Source organism: Pygocentrus nattereri, chromosome 27, assembly GCF_015220715.1.
Source record: "Pygocentrus nattereri isolate fPygNat1 chromosome 27, fPygNat1.pri, whole genome shotgun sequence".
NCBI classification, from domain to species: domain Eukaryota; kingdom Metazoa; phylum Chordata; class Actinopteri; order Characiformes; family Serrasalmidae; genus Pygocentrus; species Pygocentrus nattereri.
The window spans coordinates 19,065,755-19,090,000 of NC_051237.1; the positions used below are offsets into that span (position 1 = coordinate 19,065,755).

Below are 24,246 nucleotides of genomic sequence, written 5' to 3' on the forward strand. Positions count from 1 at the left end.
CTACAGAGCAGCAGAGACTCTGTTAGGGCACAAAGTGGATTTTATCTGTTTTTTGTTTTCCATTCCCACAACACGGCTCTGTTAGGAATGCTGGAGGCCAACGTCTCAGAACAAGTCCGCACATGACTCCCTTCATATGATTCGGATTAAGGACCAAAAAATAAAGCGAAAAACAGGCGCGCGAGAGGCCGAACTTAGCCGCCTCTGCGTTGACAGACAGCTCAAACGACCAATGACTGCAGGGAGAGGCGGCCTTTCCCCGCCTTCTCTCAGACAGTCCGACGCCCCCCGGGGTGGTGCTGCTCTTCGCTCGCACGCCGTTTTTCCGTCATTTGAGCAGCAGCCGCGCACTCCGCTTTCCCTGCCGGAGAAAGTGGCGGTTTGTCTGTGTTTGGTGCTCAGCGGCGCTTTGAGCCTTTGAGCTTTCAGTTCTCTATTATCGGCCGAGCGAAGAGCCCTCACCGTTTTCAGCACCGCGCCAGGACCTGAGCAGCACATCGAGGTAACTCGGCTATATAATCTTGTAACTGTAGCGGAGAGGGAGAGTAACTGTTGTCTAATAAAGTCTTGATGGATTTGTAGTTTTGATAGTTTAGAAGAGCTTATATTTGTGATGACAGGGGTCTAATTTTCAGCCTCTTCACTTGTTTTGTGTTCAGTTTAATTCTGTGATGCTGGGCTGCCTTTGCCGTTACTCAGTCCTCTCACTTTCGAGCTTCTTCATTCAATTTAAGGCCAAAATACCACGAAATGAGAAGAATGTAGCTTCCATGTCCAATAATAAGGTGTGTAATTCTGTTAAGGAACTGAAACCGCATAGCAAAAACGTTATTGGTATATAAAAGGAGTCAAATTTAACTTGACCAGAGTCAAAGTTATGAGGGCAACATCTTGAAAGATCTTGCTTGCTGTCTTCTGTAGATAAGGGCTTTAATAAAGAGAGCTGACAGCTTTAATATCTTCATGGCTGTCCATCACTTTTCCATGACTGTTAGGCTGGATAGTTAGATAGGATAAAATACATCATTAAAATACCACCTGGCCCATTTTTCACTACATCTAAGCTCAGACAACCCCTGACATGACTAAAGTGATAAATGTTGTTAAATATATATTTTTGTTGTGTGGGATTTTATGCAAGCTTTCTTTCCAACATTAGGTTGCTGTTTTTCACCCTATAGGATCTGTGGCCCCATAAGTCATTCAGATGCATCTGCCAGCCATAATCATTCAAGTGCACCTCATTTTTGCCCTATTGTGCTCAATAAGCAGATAGTTGATTAGAGCAATCAGCCTTCAAACAGATGTTGAGAAGTTACGCGAAACCTGAACATGTGTCCTAAATCAGTAGACAGCTTACCAGAATAATGCTGTAAGTGCCCTGAACGTCAGAGGGCAAGGGGAGTTCCAGAGCTTTCTCAAAACCCAACTGCACATAAAGGATTAGATAGCTGATGCTAGCCCACTTTTCCCTTATGATACCAGCACTCAGTTTCTTAATGATTCATCCAAATTTGTTCCTCATTGCTTGATTAGATTAGAATTAGGTTGATTAGAATGATTTGTAGGCAATCTGCAATAACCCATCTGCTTTCTTTCCCTCCGTGTTTGTTCTCACATGACCTCTTTCAGAGAAACTGTAATGGTTTGCTTATGACTGGTCAAATTAGCAGGTATAACCCTGAATGTGTGCGTCTGTGATTGTGCACACACAGGAACACGTTTTTGGGCGCAACTTGTTTTTTGCCATACTGTGCGGAAAAAGGAAATGTCACAGACTTTCTCAGACAAGGGACTTTACCCACAGAACCCGCTTAGGTCATAGCTGTCAGGATTTTGGTTTTCTTGATGATTGAAAGAACAGAAGAATTATATAATTATATTATTATAATATTATTTTGTTACTTCTTTCAAATGGTATATCAAATGGTGTGAACTACAGTGGCATTTTCTACAACCCCATTTCCAAAAAATAAATTGGGACATTGTGCAAAATATAAATAAAAACTAAATCCAATTATTTGCAAATAATTTAAACTGAGAAATTTCATTGGTTTTGAAAAATATATGCCCATTTTGAATTTGATGACAACAACACGTTCCAAAACAGGGGCATGCAATAATACTCTGTAACCGTTTGGGAACTGAGACGACCAACTGCTGTAGTTTTAAAAGTAAAATGTTTTTTTTTTTTCATTCTTGTTTAATATTTTTGTGTCATATTTTTAATTTCGACCTGTCCGGGGTGTATCCTGCCTTCCGCCCGATGACTGCTGGGATAGGCTCCAGCACCCCCCCGCGACCCTGACAGAGAAGCGGCTTGGAAAATGGATGGATGGATGGATATTTTTAATTTCATAATGCGCCAAATGTTTTCAGTGGGTGACAGATTTGGACTGCAGGCAAGCCACTTTAACAACCGGACTCTTTTAATACGGAGCAGTGCTGCTGTAATACATGCAGAATGCGGTTTGACATTATCTTGCTGAAATAAGCAAGGCCTTCTCTGAATAAGACATCGTCTGGATGGCAGCATATCTTGCCAAAACTTGTATATATCGTTCAGCATTCATGGATTCACAGATGTGCACATCATGAATGCCGTGTGCACTAATGCTCCCCTGTACCCTGATGAATACTGGCTTTTTAATCGTGCACTCATAACAAGCTCAATGGTTTTTAGCACAAAGTCCATGAATTCCAAAAAGAATTTCAAGTGTTGAATAATAAGACCACAGGATATTTTCCACTTCCCCTCACTCCATTTTAAATGAGCTTGGGCCCAGAGAAGGTGGTGGTGTTTCTGGATCCTGTTTATCTACAGTTTCTTTGCATTTTATAGTTTTAACTTGCATTTGTGGATGAAGCAATAAACCGTTTTCACAGAGAGTGGTTTTCAGAAGCGTTTCTAAGCTCACGCAGTACAACCCCAATTCCAGTGAAGTTGGGACGCTGTGTAAAACATAAATAAAAACAGAATACGATGATTTGCAAATCCATTTCAACCTACATTCAATTGAATACACTACAAAGACAAGACATTTAGTGTTCAAATGGACAAACTTAGTTTTTTGCAAATATTCACTCATTTTGCATTTGCTGTCTGCAACACGTTCCAAAGAAGTTGGGACAGGGGCAACAAAAGACTGGGAAAGTTGAGGAATGCTCAAACACCTGTGTGGAATATTCCACAGGTGAACAGGTTAATTGGAAACAGGTGAGTGTCATGATTGGGGATAAAGGGAGCGTCCCTGAAAGGCTCAGTCCTTCACAAGCAAGGACGGGGCGAGGTTCACCACTTTGTGAACAACTGCATGAGCAAATAGTCCAACAGTTTAAGAACAACATTTCTCAACATGCAACTGCAAGGAATTTATGGATTTCATCATCTACAGTCCATAATATCATCAAAAGATTCAGAGAATCTGGAGAAATCTCTGCAAGTAAGCGGCAGAAAACCAGCACTGAATGCCCGTGACCTTCGATCCCTCAGACGGCAGTGCATTAAAAACCCACATCATTCTGTAACGGATATTCCCACATGGGCTCAGGAACACTTCAGAAAACCACTGTCAGTGAACACAGTTCGTCGCTCCATCTACAAGTGCAAGTTAAAACTCTGCCATGCAAAGCGAAGCCACATATCAACACCACCCAGAAACGCCGCCGGCTTCTCTGGGCCTGAGCTCATCTGAGATGGACTGACGCAGAGTGGAAAAGTGTCCTGTGGTCTGTTTTTGGAAATCATGGACGTTGTGTCCTCCAGGCCAAAGAGGAAAAGGACTGTCCGGATTGTTATCAGCACAAAGTTCAAAAGCCAGCATCTCTGATGGTGTGGGGGGGTGTTAGTGCCCATGGCAGGGGTAACTTAATTAATGCTGAAAGGTACTTACAGGTTTTGGAGCAACATCTGCTGCCATCCAAGCAGCGTCTTTTTCAGGGACGTCCTGCTTATTTCAGCAAGACAACGCCAAGCCACATTCTGCACGTGTTACAACAGCGTGGCTTCGTAGTAAAAGAGTGCGGGTACTAGACTGACCTGCCTGCAGTCCAGACCGGTCTCACATTGAAAATGTGTGGCGCATCATGAAGCGCAAAATACGACAACGGAGACCCCGGACTGCTGAGCAACTGAAGCTGTACATCAAGCAAGAATGGGAAAGAATTCCACCTTCAAAGCTTCAACAATCAGTGTCCTCAGTTCCCAAACACTTATTGAGTGTTAAAAGGAAAGGTGATGTAACACAGTGGGAAACACGCCCCTGTCCCAACTTCTTTGGAACGTGTTGCAGGCATCAAATTCAAAATGAGGGAATATTTGCAAAAAACAATGAAGTTTATCCGTTTGAACATTAAATACCATGTCTTTGTAGTGTATTCAATTGAATATAGGTTGAAAAGGATTTGCAAATCAATAAAAAATTTGCAAAAAATTCTGTTTATTTATGTTTTACAAAACATCCCAACTTCATTGGAATTGGGGTTGTAGTTTCCACTACAGAATCATGACCTATAGATCACAACCAGCAAAAACCCTTTTTTGGTTTTTGGTCTTGTCCCTTACATTCACAGATTTCTTCAGATTGTCTGAATCATTTAGTGCTATTATGTACCATAGATGATGAAAAGCCAAAGTTCTTTGCTATTTTATGTTGAGAAGCATTGTTCTTGAATTGTTGTACTATTTGCCCACGTAATCTTTCACAGAGTGGTGAACCCCTCCTTATCTTTACTTCCGAAAGACTCTCTGAGATGTTTTTTCTATACCCAATCATGTTACTGATTTGTTGTCACTCAACTACCAAGTGTTTTTTAGCATTACACAACTTTACCAGCCTTTTTGTTGCCCCGTCCCAACTTTTTTGGAACATGTTGCTGGTATCAAATTCAAAATGGGCATATATTAAAAAAAAAAAATAGTTCTCAGTTTCAACATTTGATATGTTGTCTTTGAATCATGTTCAATGAAACATATGGTTTAAATGGTTTACACATCATTACAGTTTGTTTTTATTTACATTTTGCACAGCGTCTAAACTTTTTTGGAAATGGAGTTGTATATGCTTGTAAGGAAGATGTGAAAAAACACCAGAATAAGTGCAGTCCTCACAAAAAATCTCTGTCTGTTAGGGTGGAAGATGTTTGGAAAGGCCACACACACGCTGCTTCGCCAGACTGATGAAGGTAAAGGTCTGATCGCTGTTTCCCGAGTGAACGATTCTGAAAAGCTGAAGCCACTGGCTGTTGTTATAAAGCGACCGGCAGTGTGGTTCTGGCAGAGAACCAAATACAGACCCACAGCCTTCACCCTTAACGACCTGCTACAAGGGGAACGTATTGAACCAGGTACCTACACACATACTCTGCTATAGGATACTAAGTTTTGGCACCAAAGTGCTGAAGTTTTTTTTCAGGTGGAAGGTAGCATGTTCAGTAAAAGCTTTTTTTTATGGCGGGGGGACATGAGGTACTTGAAATTCTCTAGGAATAACATAATTCTCAAGTTTTCTAACACTATTCTCACAAAAATTTTATTTGTAGAATATCCTGACAGTAGACTGCTGTAATTAGGTTATTGTCAGAGTTTTGGAGTAACAAAGTAGACAGTGCTGAGAGAAAAAACAGAAAGACTGAAAAGTCAAAAGGTAATGCTAATAGTGGACAAGACAAACCTTTTACAACAAGAAAGTTACAAAACATTTTTACACAGTTAATATACTCTTTATCTTACTTCCAATGTGTTTGTCCCATGTAATGTTAGCACGGCTTGAATTCATAACACCAAAGACAATTTCAAATGGCTCACATGAATAGTTCAGCAAGGTTATGAATGACCAAGTTCAAGTATATCTTTGCTAATATGTAACCATGCATCTCTTGTTAGGCCTCTCACTTGCTTCAAGAATGTGTAAAGAACATCGTGCCTGTTAGTCATTTTGACATTGGCACCACTTTTTAAAAAAGGCCTACCCTTTTAAAGGTCTTATAACTTTTTGGAAATTAGTGTATTAATGGTTTTGAATTAGATCATAAATGTCTTAAAATCATTAATATGCAGTTACAACACAAATAAAAAGGGCAGCAGTGACCTTTTGCTTGTCAAATAGTGAGCCCACATGCTTACTCCTAAACTCATATTCATCAGACAGAATGGGTCAATGTTGGATAATAAAGACGTGTATTTATGTGTATTTGTGCATTGTCTGTATTTGAGCCAGCAGAAGACACATTCCATCTTCACTCTACTTAAGTAGTGTTCTCAAAGTAGAGTTTTCAGTAACATGATTGCTTGTGTTTTATCTCTGAATTTGCTTGCATGCATCTAACAGAGCTGGAGGGAGCAGAGTTCCTAAAGTACACAGCGAAGCATGGAAGTGTTGTGGGTGGATCGATGGACACTGGGGTAGCGGCATTTAATGTAAAAGCACAGGGGCACTGTGCATCCAAGCTTGCGTTATCTCTTGGGACGCTTCACAAAGAAAAAGTGAACATGCAAAGGCTCCTACAGGACTCCAGAAGCAGGTCAGGAAAAAACACTAAGCATGCAGCATGATGTGCATATTATGTCTTCACAGTTAATTACCTGGCAGTAATATACTACTAATAGTAGTATGTGGCAAATGTAACGTAAGAAATACAGTGCAGCATTTAAGAAGCTCTGTTCTAAGAATTTAAGTCTCCCATTTATGTTGGCCATAAGTAATTGGACAGACTAACATGATAATGAAGTAATTTTTTTGACTGCCAGCCCAGTGGTACAACTACTTTCAGTTCCTGTTTGTTTTAGTGGATCTCAGTGAATGAAATGATTAGTCAGCGTAGGTGAGTCAGGTGGTTGGCTTGACCAGTCAAGAAAGTTTTACTCTTGTTTTACAAGTCCCTAAAAATTCCACAATTTCTTTGAAAAAGTAGTTAATTGAAAAAAGTAGCATTATTGACTAACTGCAAGTTGAAAAGCCATCCCATGAGTTTTGTTTGGATCTGAGCAGTTAAGATGCTTTTGTACACTTGAGATTTCATTCTGCTGTATTATCAAAAAAGATAAGTGTGGTCTGGGCTTTCTGAGGGATATCAGTGGTTTACATATTGTGGTAAACCATCTGAGGTTAAACTAATCTAAATCAAAGTCAGAACAGTTAGAATGGCCAACCACTGAGGTAGTTGGGTTTTTTCAAAAACAAATATGTACTGATAAGGTGAAGTAGGATAGCAAAGGCAACATCTGGGAAACACTGATACCTACAAGGCTAATTTGTAATTTATGGTTCACTCAACATGGACATACCTACCCTCAAATTAAAGCATACACTTGCTAAGTTAGTAACAATTAAGTTAATCATTTTTCAAATCCAGTGTGACAAATAAAATTTGTCACCGTCAATTACATACAGACTGCAATGTATTTTGGATTTATTGTCATGTCGTTTTAACCTCAGCACAGTTTCCTTGCTTAAACACACCTGACTCAACAGGCACAGTAGAGTAGGGAAGTCACCAAACTGTGTTAGACATCTCAGTTTTATAGCTTCTGCTTAACCAATAATAAGTCCATGCACATATTATTGCCTGTGTTTAAGTGGTTTGCACAGATGCGTAGAACCTTGATTCATTGAATAGTGACAAATTCTATAACCTGTTACTTGCTGTGTTACACTTGTGCACAAACTGAGTGATTTGTATATTCCATTCTTTAATAAATTTGTCTGCTGTCACTGAAGATGCCACATTTAATAAGGCTAGCTTCATTTAAAAAAGATTTTGAACCTGCAGTAGTACCTTCACATAATTGCTAATTGCAAACATATTGAGGCTTTGTAAAGATGCTCAGTTTGTGATGGTTGTGTGGTTCTTGGCATATAGGAAGGTGGACCTTGAGCACAAACTCATTGAGCAGACATGGGACAAAACTCAGCAGGCCTTCACAGTAGTGATTGAACGGATCTTCACCACCTGTGATTGCACCATTGAGTACAGTGGTGTGGAAGAGGGCAGCTGCAGCACCATACTAAATGCCTTAGGCTTTTATCCAGCAGAGGTATGTCTTTGAAGGATGTCTGAGTGGATGGATCATTCATAACATAGACCACAGTTTACCACTCCACTTCCTACCCTGCCCATTTTTGTGATTTCACTACTCTAACCAAACTGATTCAACTTCATAGCTAATTAACAAAGCCTTCTTCAGGTGAAGTGAATGTGATTAGTCCAGAGGCATGGGAATGAACCTGAAGCCAAACCCATACCCAAACCTTTACCCATGAATTTAAGACATCAGCTGATCAGGCCAGACTAGTACAGCTAAAGCTGAAACCTGACCCAACCCCATTTGCATGCACTAATTCAGTTGTATGCAGCGCTTTGCTTGAATTGTGCTTGAATTCATTGATCAGCATGTGTCAACTTGTATAAAAAGTGTTTATTATCAGTATATCTTTCTTGGAATTGCTGATCATACAGAAGAACAACATTCACCCTCCTCTTATCAACTCCTCTTGTTCTTCTTGCTACTTGCAGAAATGCATAACGTTCTTCGGGCAAGCGTAACAAGCAAGGGGAAAGATCCGTTGTGGCTTTTTCACCAGCCTTACACATTTCATCATCCATGGAACTTCATCCCTGGTTTAATTTATGGGCACCCACTACTCAAATTCTGGCACTATTCCAAACTGTAGACTCTAACTGCTGTAGATAATAACTATAGACAGTAACAGAGCGAGCGAGAGAGATGAGAGTGCACAAGAGAAACCATGCCAATGTGTAAAAATTTATATTGGCATATTCTTTCAAATAAATAAAAAAAATGTATAAAAAAATGCTCATTAGAAAATAGATTATGTATATAAAAAGTTTGAGAACTTCTGTTTTTTTTAAGTCTGTCTGTGCTTGTGCATTTATGCTTTTTCAGGTGTGTCTGAAAGAGAGCAGCAATCTGCAGTATGATACAAATGTTGCCATTGAGATACCTCCACAGACTGTCTTGGCTTACAATGTCATAAGTCTGGACATTAAAAGTGATGGCCACTATGGTTAGTGGTGTGTCTATGTTCTTACTTTTAATATGGACTATCACAGGAAGGAACTGCACACCTCCAAATTCCTACATAATCTGTGTTTTGTTTGTGTGCTCAGAACTCTCTGCATACCCTGATGGATTTGAATCGGATGATGACTTTACTAAGCCTTCATTACACAGTGAGGATCAAGTGGATGGCTTACCGGCATTACCAAAAATACCAGAGGGGTCTTCCCTGAGTGTCCTGAGGGAAGGTGTGTGTTTGAAAAGTTGGGTTGCCAAACTGCCAAACTTCTTCCTTTTTTTCAGTACTAATTTCAGACTGTCTTTCAAATCTAAACCAACAAGTGCCTTTTCATGTAAAGAGCATATCCTATCTTTTTGACTTAAGTTACGATCTGACAGGCTAAGAGAAGTTTTTTTTTTCTTCACAAATTCATATTACAGAAGCAAATCTTACTTTAGGAATGTGGTCTTATTTCACTGCACCTTGTCTTAAGCTAGGAAACCTAATCTGCATACATGCACATCTGAAAACGTAACCACGTAATTAAAATAATCAAGTTTGTTAGCCAGACAGCTACCAGCTGTTACTGGTGTAAGCAATAAACAATATATTGTGGCAGCAGTTCGTACAGTTTGTCAGAGCATCACCGCTCCCCAGGTTTCAGTTTCACTTTCCCTAACGTGTAAGCCAACAGTGCTAACATTATCCCTTCTAATAAACAGGCATGCATTCAGCGCTACATCTTCATTGTTCATCACCATTACTGTAATATTTTATTTGATGAGTTTTCATTAACAAACCCACAAAGCTAATAAAAGGGGATGATGGAGAGTGGCCTGCAGCGTCTGAGATTTTTAAAATGCTGTTCTAAAAAAACCTCTTAAGTCAAAGCACCATTTTCAACGTAGAATATACAATGTAGCATCATTATACTAGTTATAGTGAACAATACTGCCTGTCGCTGCATGAAACAATAGAAACAGATGGTTACAATAGAGTTAAGACAGCTCTGGGGTTGTCTTAAGACAGAATATAGAAAAGTAAGCCTAGTTAGGATATTTCTGTAATGCTGTTTTTATCTGGAGTTAGGATAAGATGAACTTAAGAACTGTTGTTCTGTAATAGTAGCTACTGTACTAAGTTCAGTCCTACATGAAGTCATGGTGACTAAACAGATAAGATTAGAGACTTAAGAAGTTTCTGTAATACAGCCCCTGGGATTGTGATGTTTATGAATATAGCCATTTTATTTACAGTCCAAAATGACCAGTGAACCAACACATGGACACTGAGATTTTACATATTATGTATAAACAGTTCTGATCTAGGAAAAATAAGCATCTTGCTTCAAACCACTCTAAATGACTTTGTTTACATTTTAGTCTTTTAATTAGTCAAATTGTTTGAAAAATCATGTTGCATGTTCACATTACATATGTTTATATCTGTGTGTGTTGTTTTGTCTTTGCTACAGTGCTGTCAGGTGTAAAGGCTAGTATGCTTGACTTGGCTCATTTGCCAGCTCAGTCTCGCTTGTCCCTCCTGTTCATTTTCCGAAAGATTCTACTGAAGCGAGTACTTCTGTTAACTTTGGAGTACAAGGTGAGCAATAACCCAAGAAGAAAAAGTGGAAAACATTACTGAAGGCTCATGTGGAGGTATGTGCATGTTGGAAACACGAATAAAATTTTTGGCTAAATCTTTTTTCTCTTTTCTCTCCAAGCTGGACGACTTACTCTTCAAGTTACGAGCTGGCGAGGCTTCTTGCCTTGCTCAGGATGACGACTCAAATGAGCTTATTGACACTTTTTTGGACCAGCTACAGCCTCTGAGAAACAGTACAGATGGTCTGTCCACCACACCCATCAGCCAAATTGGATCTTCGTCTGCACTGTCACATCCTAATGGAGCTCAAACATCAGCCAAGAAGAACGAAACTAATTACAATGGAATGTCATCAGTGGCATCTTATTTGAATGGCTCATCCTCTGAAAGGACAGATCCAAATGGTCCTCACTTGGCTCAGTCCAGTCAAAATGGACCTTCGATAAAGCCAGCCAAGCACAGCCGGTCAGTCTTGACTGCAGTGCATATGCTCGTCACTGCTGCTGAGGGTGAGGGTGAATTTATGCATGTTATTACGTAAGAAGGATATTTTTAGATGTAGCCAGTGTCAATAAATTGTTTGTGTTATTTATTATGTCATTGTGTTTAGGACTGACCAACGATGGACTCATCTTGCTAGAAAGCCTCTGCTCTTCAGAAGTTCTCAATGGGTTAAATGATTTAGTAAGTCTGGTATCTACTTGATTAGCAATGCTTACTTATGATTTCTTCAGAAAGAGGTAGTGAAATTTCTTAAAGGTAAATTAATAGTCCAGTGTTTTTCCAGATTTTTTCAGACGTAGTTCAAAAATAGGCAACAGAACAAAATGTGCTTTCAGGGTCACAGAACAATGTTGTTGCCATGTTGTGGCAAAATCACATCTGAACACATTATCTAGTAATTCATCTGGGGTTATTTTACCACTCTTCAGTTGGGAATGGGAATGATGTGTTTCTTTACATCACCACTTTCCACATTATTCCCACTCAGGAACATGTATAACTGTAATGAATATTGATGAAATAATAAGATTATAACAAAGTAATTATGTGCTAATGGTTTCTGATAGTATGTTCAAATATTCACAGTTCACACTGGAAATGTTTAATTCATGGTTTTTATGCTTGTCAGCCTCTGAGTAGAAATCCTAGCCCAGGAAACAAGTAGGGATATGCACATGCAAACACAGGGAAGAAAATAAAGACATAAACTAAGAAAACATCATGTAACTATGATGAATATAACAGAGACAGGGCAGTGACAAGCAATGGAGTATAAATGTGGGAGGTAATGAGTCCAGAAATGCAGGTATGTGATAATGAGTGAGTGAAGCAAAGTTTGAGTTACAATAGAAAAACAAGCAGAAGCACATCGCCTAACCATGTGCACAACCACACAAGTCCAGGATGTGAAGTTTGTGACAACTACAAAGATTCTAAATAATTCAAAGTAAAGTTTGGTTATAGGCTGCACAAGACAATATCAATAAATAAAGAAGCCCATTTGCTTGTCTTCTGTGGATGAAGTTGAGGTTGTGCCTGATGTAAAAGTATAGTCACTCCTATAGTCTTGTCATTTTTGCACTGCATCTTAATTTAGAAGTATACACAATGTACCTAAAAGCAAACAAAGAAAACATACATATTGCACACACGTTGCTGTCTGAAGAAAACCTTGTATCTCAATTTTTGGCATTTTTCAGTTTTTGACATAATTTGAAAGTATTTGTTACTCTTTACATTGTTTGTAAATTTTATAATGAGTGGCCTAAAAGAAATGACCCAATATAACATGGGAAAAATTCTGGTTCCACTGACTTACATTGAAAGTGAAGTATTTTTTCTTTCTCCTATGAATTTACTATTTTGGAGATACAAGGTTTTCTTCCGACAGCAGCAATATATTATTTTGAGAGAAATTGCTGGACTGTTGCTTTGTGTGATCCATCCATCCATCCATCCATTTTCTAAGCCGCTTCTCCCTCAGGGTCGGGGTCTTTGTGTGATTTCAGGGTTATTTGTAAACAGGCAGTGGGGCTTCAATGTACAATATGCTCTCATGTTCCTCATAATTGCAGTTTGATCCAGCTTTAACACCTTAACTAAGACAAATTCTGCTTTGCTTTGTCAGGTGAATCTTTTGGCTCATGATTCACAGCCTCTCCCCGTTGACAGCCTGCCATCTCCCCTGCAGAATGAAGATGTGTTCCTGAAGGTGAAAACTCTGTTTAGCTTATCCAAAGTCACGCTGAAGAGAGAGAAAAAGCTCTGGGCAGAGACAGAAAGCTGCTGTGAACACTTCCCTCTAATGCTATGCATAGCCATCCATGGCCTTATGTACCTGAGTGAAACATAGATGCGTTATGAATGAACTTTATAAAGGTATTAAAGCACATTGCTTTTATTTTACACACATTTTAGGCTACTATCCTATACTTTTCTGTATGAGATATTAGCTTAAATTTGGTAATGATTTATACGCTTATGAAAACCAAATCTGTTTCCTACCTAGCAATGCTTTATATAATAAGATACTTATTAACTTTATATTTTCTTGCCTTTATATATTTTATGTGTATTTGTTTAGCTTTTTGTGAGTTTAAGGCTACACTTATTTGAGTCATTTAGTCACACTTTATAGTTAAGCTGCTGCTATATAAAAGCTTTTGACGAAACAGATATGCATGTAGAAGTCTACCTAAACTTTACCTGATGAATGTGTAGACAGACAGAGAGAGAGAGAGAGAGAGAGAGAACACTTGACCTAGAGAAGTGCGATTAGTGATTGACACTGTTTCTCTCTTCAGTAAGGATTCTGTCTCTGAGCATGATTTAGAATTTGTGCAGTCTTATCTTGACCAGACATGTTGACCACCATAGTATTGCTTGAATAACAGAAGCAGCAAGTAATGCAAGCACTGTAGACAGCACTGTCGCGAGAACTCATGTCTGATAGAATTGGTCTTGATAACGGCCAGAACAGACACTGATATGGTGGAGGTAGGACATGTTCTCCCAGATGGTGAGGATGAAAATATTAGAGAGCATGAAGAGACAGATCACATTTTGGCCTATATTTATAATCATACAGCTGCTCTGGCTACTAATAATGTTACATTATTAATACAGACTTAGAGATGTTTTGTCTCTCAATAGGAAATCTGCCACATGACATTTCAGTGTCTTTTTCAATATATTTATTAATCCTTTACTAAAAGCTGAAACAATAATTTTTAAAAATATATCTTGTGTCAGATGTTATAATGTAATACAGTTAGTTATCAAACCAAACAGTTCTCAAAATACAAAGACTAATAACAGTGCGGTCAATTCATTCCTAATTTCTAATTTCTGTTGTCTGAGTTTTAAATGATATGAATAAGTTCAAATGATTTGTCACTGATTTCTTAAGTGTAAACCTTAATATATTTAAGTTAAAATGTTTTATGCCAGATTTCTTTTTTTTTTTTTTTTTTTACTGAATGAAGTACAATGAAGCTTGACTGAGATATTTGAAATAAGGTGCCTTTGTACTGGGTGCTTCTGTAGTAATGTATTTATTGATATGTTATTGTAGATGCAGCCTAATAAAATTGACTTTGCCCATCTTTGCTTACTTGTGTCAAATATCATATTGTATCAATGTATTTTCTATCCTTTAGTGTTTATGTAATACTTATATTGTTTAAAATCTACAGTCAGGAATCAGTGTAGTGCAACAAGCAAACCTCTGCTAAAACATATAGAGTCATATGCAAAACTATAGCACCCCCTGTCAAATTAGGTTTTGGGTAGATTTTGAATTTTTTAAGTGAAAATTTGCTCATAAGGAACAAACATAAATGTGACATTTTTCTAACAGATTTTAGAGCACAATTTCTATTTGTTAATTGGACATGAGCCGTAACTTTTGCCCACATTTTACAGAGGCAGCCAAGCAACTTTTTGCATATGACTGTATGTAAGTGTTCCTTATTGTAGCTATAAACTAACCACTGCTTTTGTATCTCCTGAGACTGTAACTCAAATTTATTTCCCTTCACAGTTACATAGTATGACATTGAAATTCATTCGTGTGATTCATTTGTTTTTATTAATAGACCAAGAATATTATGCATGTAGCTTTTGTTATAGTGTACTAAGTGTCAGTGGTTACATGTTTATATATGGCCTATTTGAACTGTATTGATATTCATGTTCATTTATTCCTGTTAATTTTTGTGTTCACTCTTTGTTAGTTCATATCTTCATGCATGTGCAGCTTTTACAGCGAAAAAATTAAAATCAATTTACTGCCATTTACGATCGCAGTGTTTTGAATTAGTTGTAATTGATTTAGTAATTTACAGTAATTAATAGTAATACTCCAAGTAATTAATGTTCACGATCACTTTATACTGTATGAAAGCTCTTAAATGTCTGAACTTGTGTTAAGTTCTTGTTTTAATAAGGCACTAATAAGGGACCATTGAAAAAAAATCAGAGGTATTAAGACCAGTGTGGAAAAACAAATAAAATGTTCTGTATGTTTATTGCGTTCCCTCAGGGGTCTTGTTGACAAAGTTAAACACTAATGAAAAAACACGGACAGATTTTGCTAGACAGGTCATGTGGCATTTTATAACAGTAGCAAACACAATAAGTTTTTCTACAGATAAAAGACAAGGTTGTAACAAACCAATACTGCTTAAAAAACTACTTAACGGATATTAATAAAAAAATTAAATTGCAATGCAGACACAAAGTTGGTGTGTTACAATAGGCTGTATGTAGACAGTGATATCGGTTTTGTACAATGGATTTACATCTTTACAACACATTTATATTGTGGATATGTGGCAAAACACAATGTTTCTAGTGGAAACAAAGTTTAAAAGGTTCAGGTTTTTGTAAACAGGTTCTTGGTGTCAGGATCTATACTAGCCTCAATTTCTCAATGTCCATGCATTTGCACTTGGAGGCCTTTGTGTAGGAGTTGGTCTGATCTCTAAGTGCAAAAGTATAGAAATTAAACTACAACCATTGTGTTCTACTAAAGCCCTTGCCTACTACACTCATTACAAGCCTTTAACTGACTATAAAACAAAAGAAATAGTGTAGGAGCAACAACAAAAACAGCCAAACAGAACTGTGGGACAAAAATTGCACACAAAAATGAACCAAAACAATAAATTAAAAAACAATTTAAAATATGGCCTCCAAATCTTCATGGCCAGTTTTTTTTTCTACCTTTCTTTAAATTCAAAGATGGAGTGAATAGAAAGTTCTCCTTGAAAATGTACAAATATCAAAATAAATAGGTACTCTTCCCTTTGAGTTCGAGTAGAAAAAACTGCATTGTGTGCACAAAGAGAGAGCAGAGCTTGAAGGAAGCTGGAAAGAGGACGCAAGGTTGGTCAGTCCCTTACGTCCCTTAGCCCCACTCATATCACCTCTGTGACAGCTCACACAATCACACTCACTCAATCACGCACTCACACAAGTGCCCTGGTCTGGGCTAAGGTGTCTTCAGTATACCCAGTTGACAGGGACCCACTGTGGTTCCATACACAGCTTGTCTAAAGCAGCCTGCAGCTTTTCAAAAGCAGCATCTAAGTTGTCGTTGACGATGGTGAGGTCAAAATAGTGTCTGTATGCGCGCTGGATACGAGAGCTTTCATCCACCGTCTTCTTCAGGTCCACGTCCTGAAAGAGGAAAAAAAAAATCAGTGACTCAGTGTTTGTTCCACCCCTTGAATCACTTCAGTGGCTAATAGGACATATGAGATTCATATTAGTGGAACTGGTACATACATAAACGGACACTACAGAAGACATAGCATCAAAATTTCGTCTGTAATAGGTAATGGCCACATGCCTATACATGTCTGTCCTGATCAAATTTGCTTCTCCACATATTCATCTGGATGACTGTATTCCTTGGACCCCATGGGCCCTTTTCAGGGGTCCATTGATCTATTTTTTTGACACTAGAAAGTAGTGATTTGTGCATTTAAATTAAACTGTACAAGACGCTGACATACAGTGCTGTGAAAAAGTATTTGCCCCTTCCCAATTTCTTCTATTACTGCAGATATTTCACACTTGAATGTTACAGATCATCAAACTACTTTTAATAGTTGACAGAGATAACTTGAGTAAACACAAAATGTTTTTAACTTTTTAAATGATGATTAATTTATTGAAGGAAAAAAATCCTATGTGATCCTTAGCTACTAAATCACCAGTTTACAGACTAAACATTACTTAAAAATAACCTGTCTAGCAATGTGGAGCAGGCTAGAAGGTCTCAAAGAGCAGCACATGTTGCTATTTCCTAAAGAGATTCAAGTACATATGCAAATCAAAGTAATTGAAATGCACAAGTCTGGCAAGGGTTACAAAGCCATTGCTAAGTCTCTGAGACTCCAGCAAACCAAATTGACAGTCATTACCCACAGATAGAGAAGCTATTAGGTTTAGGGAGTAATTACTTTTTAAAATAAATCTTAATCTTAAATAAATGGAACAAGTATTCATTCTGTGTTGATTTGCAGTGTCTTTTTCTTAAAATTAGATATTAAATATTCAATTTAACTGGATTATCCGAAACATGTAAAGTTAGATCTTGACATGAGTCAAAGGCCCTCATATTGCTACAAATATATTATTTTAGTAAAACTTTCATCATTAAGACTCATTCATCATGTAGATGTTCTCAGACGTTCTATAAAACTTATATATGAGTGATGTATGAGAGTGAGGAGCTGAAATGTAGGCGTGTATATCTGATTCCAGGAAAGGATGAAATGAAAAGTTCAAGTGCTAGAATGATCAGTACTAATGTGGATTTACCGTGAGCTGTTTGGTGGTGATTCCAGCATCGACGACAGCTTTGTGCATGGCTTTCAGTGTTTCGAATTCAGGAGCTGCGATGAACACGACATATGGCATAAACTCTGCAGTTTTCAGCACTTTCAGAGCCTGCACAGAGAGACAGGAGGAAAACATTACAGCATATCTTATTTAGCCCCCCTAACTGGCAAAACAAGGGTAGTAGAGGCAGGAAAAACACTCTGAGAGCATGAGGAAAAAACACTAAAGCCTAAAGAGCACCACCCATCACGCACCAACAAACCCAAGCATTTGGTTGGTGTCATACATGTGTGATTGTAGGCAATCTTTAGAACAGGGCTGGAGAACCTTGGTTCTAAACTAACGCAGGGTAAAATGTCACTTGGATGTTTTAGTTAAATAAAGAAAAATACTATATATGGCCAAAAGTATGTGGACATCCCTCCTAGTTATTGAGCTCAGGTGTTTGAGCCACACCTGATAGCTAATAGGTGTATAAAATCTAGCACATTGTCATGCAAGTTCCACAGATGTAAACACTGGTAGTAGAATGGGTCATTCAGAAGAGCACAGAGACTTTATACTTGGCACTGTCATAGGATGCCACCTCTGCCATTAGTGAAATTTCTGTCCTGCTAGATCTGCCCCTGTCAACTGTTCGGGATATTACTGTGAAATAGAAGCATCTAGGAGCAACAACAGCTCAGCCAGGAAGCGGTAGACCGCACAAAAAAACAGAGCAAGCCTGCTTACTGGAGCACAAAGTGTGTTAAAATCATCTGTCCTCTGTTTCATCACTCACTACAGAATTTCAAAATGTCACTAAAAGCAACATCAGCACAATAACTGTGGGTGAGGGACTTCATGAAATGGTTTACATGAGCAAGCAGCTGCACACAAGATCACCATGTGCAACGGTGCCTGGTTTAAACAGCACTGAACTGTATTGAATTAAATGTTTTGTATTTTAGCATGTATTACAACTAGCCCCACCATCTGTTACAATAAACTCTATGGGTTAAGTTGTAATGTTTGCAATGCTGCCACTTTTGGCTGAATTGTTCACCATGGGCATCTGTTACAAACAAAGTTTGCATTTTCATTTGTGTAGATTGCATATAAAAATGGTTAATCGTGCTTAAATATTCTCATAATTATTACACAAAAAACTAAATGTCTTTGGTTGGCCTCACTCTCCCCTACAATCTTATTTTTTGTTGGAGAAAGCTGGGTCAACATGCAGCAACCTTGAGAGGAACCGAAACTCAGAAGAGGAACCCATCCTCTTGACAACAGGAATTATGACATGAGTGAGACAGTGGCACTCCAGATTGTAGAGATCAATTATCTGTGATATGAGCCAGTCAACAATGTTAAAAATCTGCCAAAGATCAGACTAGCTAATGATGACAGACATATATAGCAAATTGAACATAAGAACAGAAGTAAATCTATTTTGTTCAAGCTGATTATGCAAGATTTAAACATTAAAACAATAGATTTGCATATGTATAAAATTGGTACAAAGAATGTATTATAAGTATAAACGTTAAAAAGAGTGGCTGTTATCTATAAAGGATGAAGGTCGTCATTCGGACCTGAGGGTTGACATCCAGGATGCAGGTGCGGCCGGTGTTGACCACCTCATGTATGGACTCGATCTTGGTGCCATACAGGTTGCCGTCATACTCGCCGTGTTCCAAGAAACGTCCGGCCTTGATGTCCATCTCCATCTCCAGACGCGTCACAAACTGATAAGTTTGACCATCGCGCTCGTCCTCCCTTGGCCTCCGAGATGTCACTGAGACAATAATGGACATAAGCATTACATTACATTCAGTCTGTATTCTGCTGAATTCTTGTATTTTATTTTGTTCACTCAAGCCTGTTTCTAATGTTTGTGGGATTACATGCCAAAAACAGTCATCATTTATTTTTTACATTACCATTTTATCAACATCTCTTTAGCTGTTAGGATTAAGCTGTTCTGACTAGCTGCCCTCTTCAAACTTCATTCAAAAAGAGGTTTAGGCTAAAACACACATTATGAAATGTTTCTTTTTTTTCAACATATGAGGACATTTCAGTATTTGATCTTCAGTTAAATATTATGCATAGATAAACATTGTGTAACAGATCAAAAAATATGGAAAATTTGACTTTGCAATCATTTATTTTAAAAAGTAACTGAGGTCATTTTTGTCGGTAGAAAAAGTAAGTACACCCCTGTCTTAAGTAACTAGTGCTGCTCCCATGCAGAATTCTTTCAACCATGCAATGTTTGAGGGTTTTCTTGCACGTACAGCCTGGTTCAAATTTCTCCCACAGCATTTCAATGGGATTCAGATCTGGGTTACGACCAGGCCATTCCATAGCCCTCCATTTCTTCCGTTTACTTGTATGACTGGATTCATTATTCTGTTGAAGGTTCACTTCTTCAGCAGAATTCATGGTTGATTTTATAGATGCAAGTTGGCCAGGCCCTGAGTCTGAAAAGTAGCTACAAACCATAACATTTCCATCACCATGCTTTACAGTTGGCATGAGGTTCTTCTAATTAAATACTGTCTTTGGTTTTCATCAAACTTCTGGTACTGTGGCCAAACAACTCTATCTTTGACTTGTCTGTCCAAAGCACATTGCTCCAGATGTCCTGGTCTTTGTCTAAATATTCTTTAACAAACTTTAGTCTTGCCCTGATGTTCTTTTTAGACAGCAAAGGCTTCATCCTGGCGCACAGTCTGCTCTTAGGTTAAATTTGCTGGTGGCTGGCCTGGCCTGTGATGATTTTCTGGACAGTAGAATGATTGATTTCCAATATTCTGAATCTCTCTTATACCCCATTCCAGACTCATAGGCATCTACAACTTTCTCTGCAAAGGTCTCAGAGAAACCAGACTAGATGTCTGAGACTTAAATAAGGTAAGTTCTTTATATTTTGATATTTTGAATGGATATAATCATCACAGCCTGACTGGGTGCACCTGATTTCCATTTGACACATTTGAAGTAGTGATATAGGTAGAAGTGTATTTGCTTTTTCCACAAAATAAAATTGCATTACTGTTTATTTTAATTACATAAAGGATGATAAAAGTGTTAACTGTGTCACATGTTAAATTATACCACCTTTATCTATCAACAAGATTTCCAAAGGATGTATTTACTTCTTCATATGACTGTATAAAACAAACTATAGAGTTTGAGACTGAAATTGTCAAGCAATCCTCAGAAAAAATAAACTTCAGCTGCTCCTTTCGATGTCTGGGTCTCTCAAGGCTGCAATATTATACTCAAAGGGAATTTCCAACATTTTTTTACAAAAATTCTGCATAATTAAAGCATTAAGAAGTATACAAAGTTATTTAGAGTAGTCTGATGTGAAATGCTTCATTCTAGAAAAACTTAGTCAGAATTGTTCATACAAGTGGTTATAGGAACCAGACATCCATAGCCTCTAAAAGCTCAGTCATAGAAAATTATTTTTCTATGTATATTATTTAATTGTGAGTGTGTGTGTGTGTGAGTAGATATATATGTTGTGACATCACAGGTGAAAAAATGGGAATATGTACTTGCACTGTGGTATTTGTGAGGACCAAATGTCCTTATAAAAATATAGGTTTAGGTCTTGACTGTGCATACTCACATGGTACTGTGGTTCCATAGCGTGTGGGATGCAGCACCATCAGTCGGTTCTTCAGGCTGCGGCGGCCCACTCCCTGGGCTCCAATGAGAATCAGCGTTTTCCTCTGGAATGGGGGCATACATGCCACCTCCTCATAAATCTGCAGCTCATGCCGGTCAAACTCTGCACTCCAGCCACCAGGAACATGGACATCACAAGAGAAGATATTTACCCAATCAAAAAAGCAGGCGATAACACTGAGATTATAACTAGAGATCGCAATGTCGGGGCAGCTCACCTGCGTTCTTAGCAGTGAGGTACATCATCTTTTTCTTTTTTTTACCACTCACTGTTCCACACAAGATTCCTGACAGTGAAGGAGAAGGAAAAAAGGCTGTGATTCTTCTATTTGACCACTAGAGGGCATACAATGCATACAATGTGTACCTGAGCCTGTGATCTCTTAGCATTTGCAAGGTGTTTTACACATTCTGGGTGTGCATTTGTATATACTACTCTATATATTCCAATATAACCCACTATGTATGGGCACTAGAATGTGTATATGCACATTATTGCCCCAAATATAAATTAAACTGAAAATTCAATAAACATATTTCGTTTATATTTTGCAATATACTGATAACATATTCTAGTATATGACGTTTTCATGCAAGCTTACTGTACCTGTTCCATCAAAGTCCTTTGGAACAAAAGCTTTCCTCTTCTCTTCCAAAAACTGACTGGGAATGAGTCCTGTAGCTCCTCCCACCATGTGACATGCCTATCAATCATTACAGTCGTACAATAAAACATCATGACTTGAACCCAAATAAACAAGTCCAAATGAATGCAAAATCACACCTGCCACCAATTTGGGTCCTCTCTGTTCACTATCTGGAGAATGTCCCCCCTTTTGAAGGCAAGCCCTGCCTCTTTGCAGGGGATTAGATTGTCACTGGCTGGATTGTAGTCAAAGTGTGGCTGCACATAAACCTGTCAGACAGAAGCAGACGCATCATTAATCACTTAATACTGTCTATGTCTAACTCTCCAAACTCTAAAGGTCGTATGTGGGTTCATTTATTACATTTACAGACAAAATGGCCATTCAGTTATTTATCAGTTGAGGCTTCTGTTGAATTTTCTGTCCAATGTAAGTTTTCATACATTGGACAGAAAATTCAACAGAAGCCTCAACAACTAAATCAACTTTTTCAGTATGTAGTTTGTCTAATCTGGATTTATTTCTGAACTTTATTATAGCTTCCATTGTCCCATTGTTCCATTGGCAGAATTGCTTTCAGTGTTTCAAAAAACGTTTTTGCTTCACTGTATCATGCGATTACAAATTACAAATTTAGACTCATCAGTCCATAAAATCTTATTCCACTCCATTCTGCAGTTCTACATGAAGAATTTGAGAGGAACCGTGGGATACATTCACATTTTCTAGGTCTGGGTGACAGGTCAGTGTGAACACAAGCTGTTTGGGCAATTCAAGGGCTAAATTCCCCTCCCACACACACACACACACACACACACACACACACACCCTTGATCAGATGTTGTAACATCACAACTGCACAGCCAACATTCCATCTGCTTTATGCCATTTAGATGGAAAGGGCAAATGAAGAGGGTTCAACGAGACAGGTTTAAATGAGTTAAGGTTAGATTCATCAGCTAATAGATAAGAAGAATCTTGCTTCCATTAATGCAATATATCTGATACTCAGCCCTACATTCATATAAATTTAAGTTCAAAATCCAGGAGAACGAGAAGGTGAGCTAGAACAAGTAGGCGTGTGTGAGTCTGTCTGTGTCTGAGTGAGCGATAGCGTGTTCTGCCCCAGATAACATGTGGAGTGTTATTAATAGGGCTCACAGGGATCACTTTCGAGCACAAAGCATCCTGGGATATCACCAGCTGACCGGCTGTGTTGGCAGTACGCATGTGCACGGGTGAGTTCTGTGTTAGAATTTGAATATTGTTGTAGACCATTAGAGGTAACCCTAAGGCAAGGCTGAGACTTTGTAGGAATTGAATCTGTGTCGAGTCTGTGCACCGAGACCTAGATATTTTAAGAATGAACCAAGAGTTTGTAGTAGTCAACTCCAAGTTAAGACCAAGACTTAGGAGCAGTCTAGACTGAGACTTTGCAGTTGTCGAGTCCGAGTTAATACTGAGACTTTGTCGCAGTCGAGGCCGAGTTAAGACCGAGACTTTATAGTAGTCGAGGCCGAGTTAAGACCGAGACTTTATAGTAATCGAGTCTGAGTTAAGACCGAGACTTTATAGTAGTCGAGTCTGAGTTAAGACCGAGACTTTATAGTAGTCGAGTCTGAGTTAAGACCGAGACTTTATAGCAGTCGAGTCTGAGTTAAGACCGAGACTTTATAGCAGGCGAGTCTGAGTTAAGACCGAGACTTTATAGCAGTCGAGTCTGAGTTAAGACCGAGACTTTAAAGTAGTCGAGTCTGAGTTAAGACCGAGACTTTAAAGTAGTCGAGTCTGAGTTAAGACCGAGACTTTATAGTAGTCGAGTCTGAGTTAAGACCGAGACTTTATAGCAGTCGAGTCTGAGTTAAGACCGAGACTTTATAGTAATTGAGTCTGAGTTAAGACCGAGACTTTATAGCAATCGAGTCTGAGTTAAGACCAAGACTTTATAGTAATCGAGTCTGAGTTAAGACCGAGACTTTATAGTACTCGAGTCTGAGTTAAGACCGAGACTTTATAGTAATCGAGTCTGAGTTAAGACCGAGACTTTATAGTAATCGAGTCTGAGTTAAGACCGAGACTTTATAGTAATCGAGTCTGAGTTAAGACCGAGACTTTAAAGTAGTCGAGTCTGAGTTAAGACCGAGACTTTAAAGTAGTCGAGTCTGAGTTAAGACCGAGACTTTATAGTAGTCGAGTCTGAGTTAAGACCGAGACTTTATAGTAGTCGAGTCTGAGTTAAGACCGAGACTTTATAGCAGTCGAGTCTGAGTTAAGACCGAGACTTTATAGCAGTCGAGTCTGAGTTAAGACCGAGACTTTATAGTAATCGAGTCTGAGTTAAGACCGAGACTTTAAAGTAGTAGAGTCTGAGTTAAGACCGAGACTTTAAAGTAGTAGAGTCTGAGTTAAGACCGAGACTTTATAGTAATCGA

The 24,246-nt window shown here is 38.4% G+C and overlaps 2 protein-coding genes across 8 annotated transcripts in view; one reads left to right on the forward strand and one right to left on the reverse strand.

Moving 5' to 3' along the window:
* The first annotated feature begins 331 nt into the window (after nucleotides 1–331).
* gsdmea (gasdermin Ea) lies at nucleotides 332–14,923 on the forward strand. The gene is made up of 10 exons (XM_017693867.2): nucleotides 332–502; nucleotides 5,131–5,346; nucleotides 6,330–6,522; nucleotides 7,861–8,035; nucleotides 8,906–9,026; nucleotides 9,130–9,267; nucleotides 10,495–10,622; nucleotides 10,744–11,134; nucleotides 11,236–11,309; nucleotides 12,757–14,923. The coding sequence occupies exons 2-10, from the start codon at nucleotides 5,139–5,141 to the stop codon at nucleotides 12,979–12,981; spliced, it is 1,653 nt and encodes a 550-aa protein (XP_017549356.1). The 5' UTR covers nucleotides 332–502; nucleotides 5,131–5,138; the 3' UTR covers nucleotides 12,982–14,923.
* Nucleotides 14,924–16,133: 1,210 nt separating this feature from the next.
* Nucleotides 16,134–24,246, reverse strand: part of mpp6b (membrane protein, palmitoylated 6b (MAGUK p55 subfamily member 6)) — a 35,654-nt gene continuing 27,541 nt past the window's right edge. For all 7 annotated transcript variants that reach the window (XM_017693865.2, XM_017693862.2, XM_017693864.2 and 4 more), the window contains 7 exons: nucleotides 21,952–22,083; nucleotides 21,775–21,871; nucleotides 21,386–21,454; nucleotides 21,109–21,270; nucleotides 19,058–19,260; nucleotides 17,460–17,588; nucleotides 16,134–16,310 (listed from right to left, as the gene is read on the reverse strand). In XM_017693865.2, coding sequence (XP_017549354.1) covers nucleotides 16,134–16,310; nucleotides 17,460–17,588; nucleotides 19,058–19,260; nucleotides 21,109–21,270; nucleotides 21,386–21,454; nucleotides 21,775–21,871; nucleotides 21,952–22,083 — 969 coding nt within the window. The remainder of the gene's footprint in view (nucleotides 16,311–17,459; nucleotides 17,589–19,057; nucleotides 19,261–21,108; nucleotides 21,271–21,385; nucleotides 21,455–21,774; nucleotides 21,872–21,951; nucleotides 22,084–24,246) is intronic.

What these genes read in the sequence shown, in the direction of transcription:
- gsdmea (XM_017693867.2), top strand. Translation starts at nt 5,139, where the DNA reads ATGTTTGGAAAGGCCACACACACGCTGCTTCGCCAGACTGATGAAGGT. An exon ending in TAAAAGTGATGGCCACTATG is followed by an intron (nt 9,027 to 9,129) that starts GTTAGTGGTGTG and finishes TTGTGTGCTCAG; the next exon opens with AACTCTCTGCATACCCTGAT. An exon ending in TGTTAACTTTGGAGTACAAG is followed by an intron (nt 10,623 to 10,743) that starts GTGAGCAATAAC and finishes TTTCTCTCCAAG; the next exon opens with CTGGACGACTTACTCTTCAA.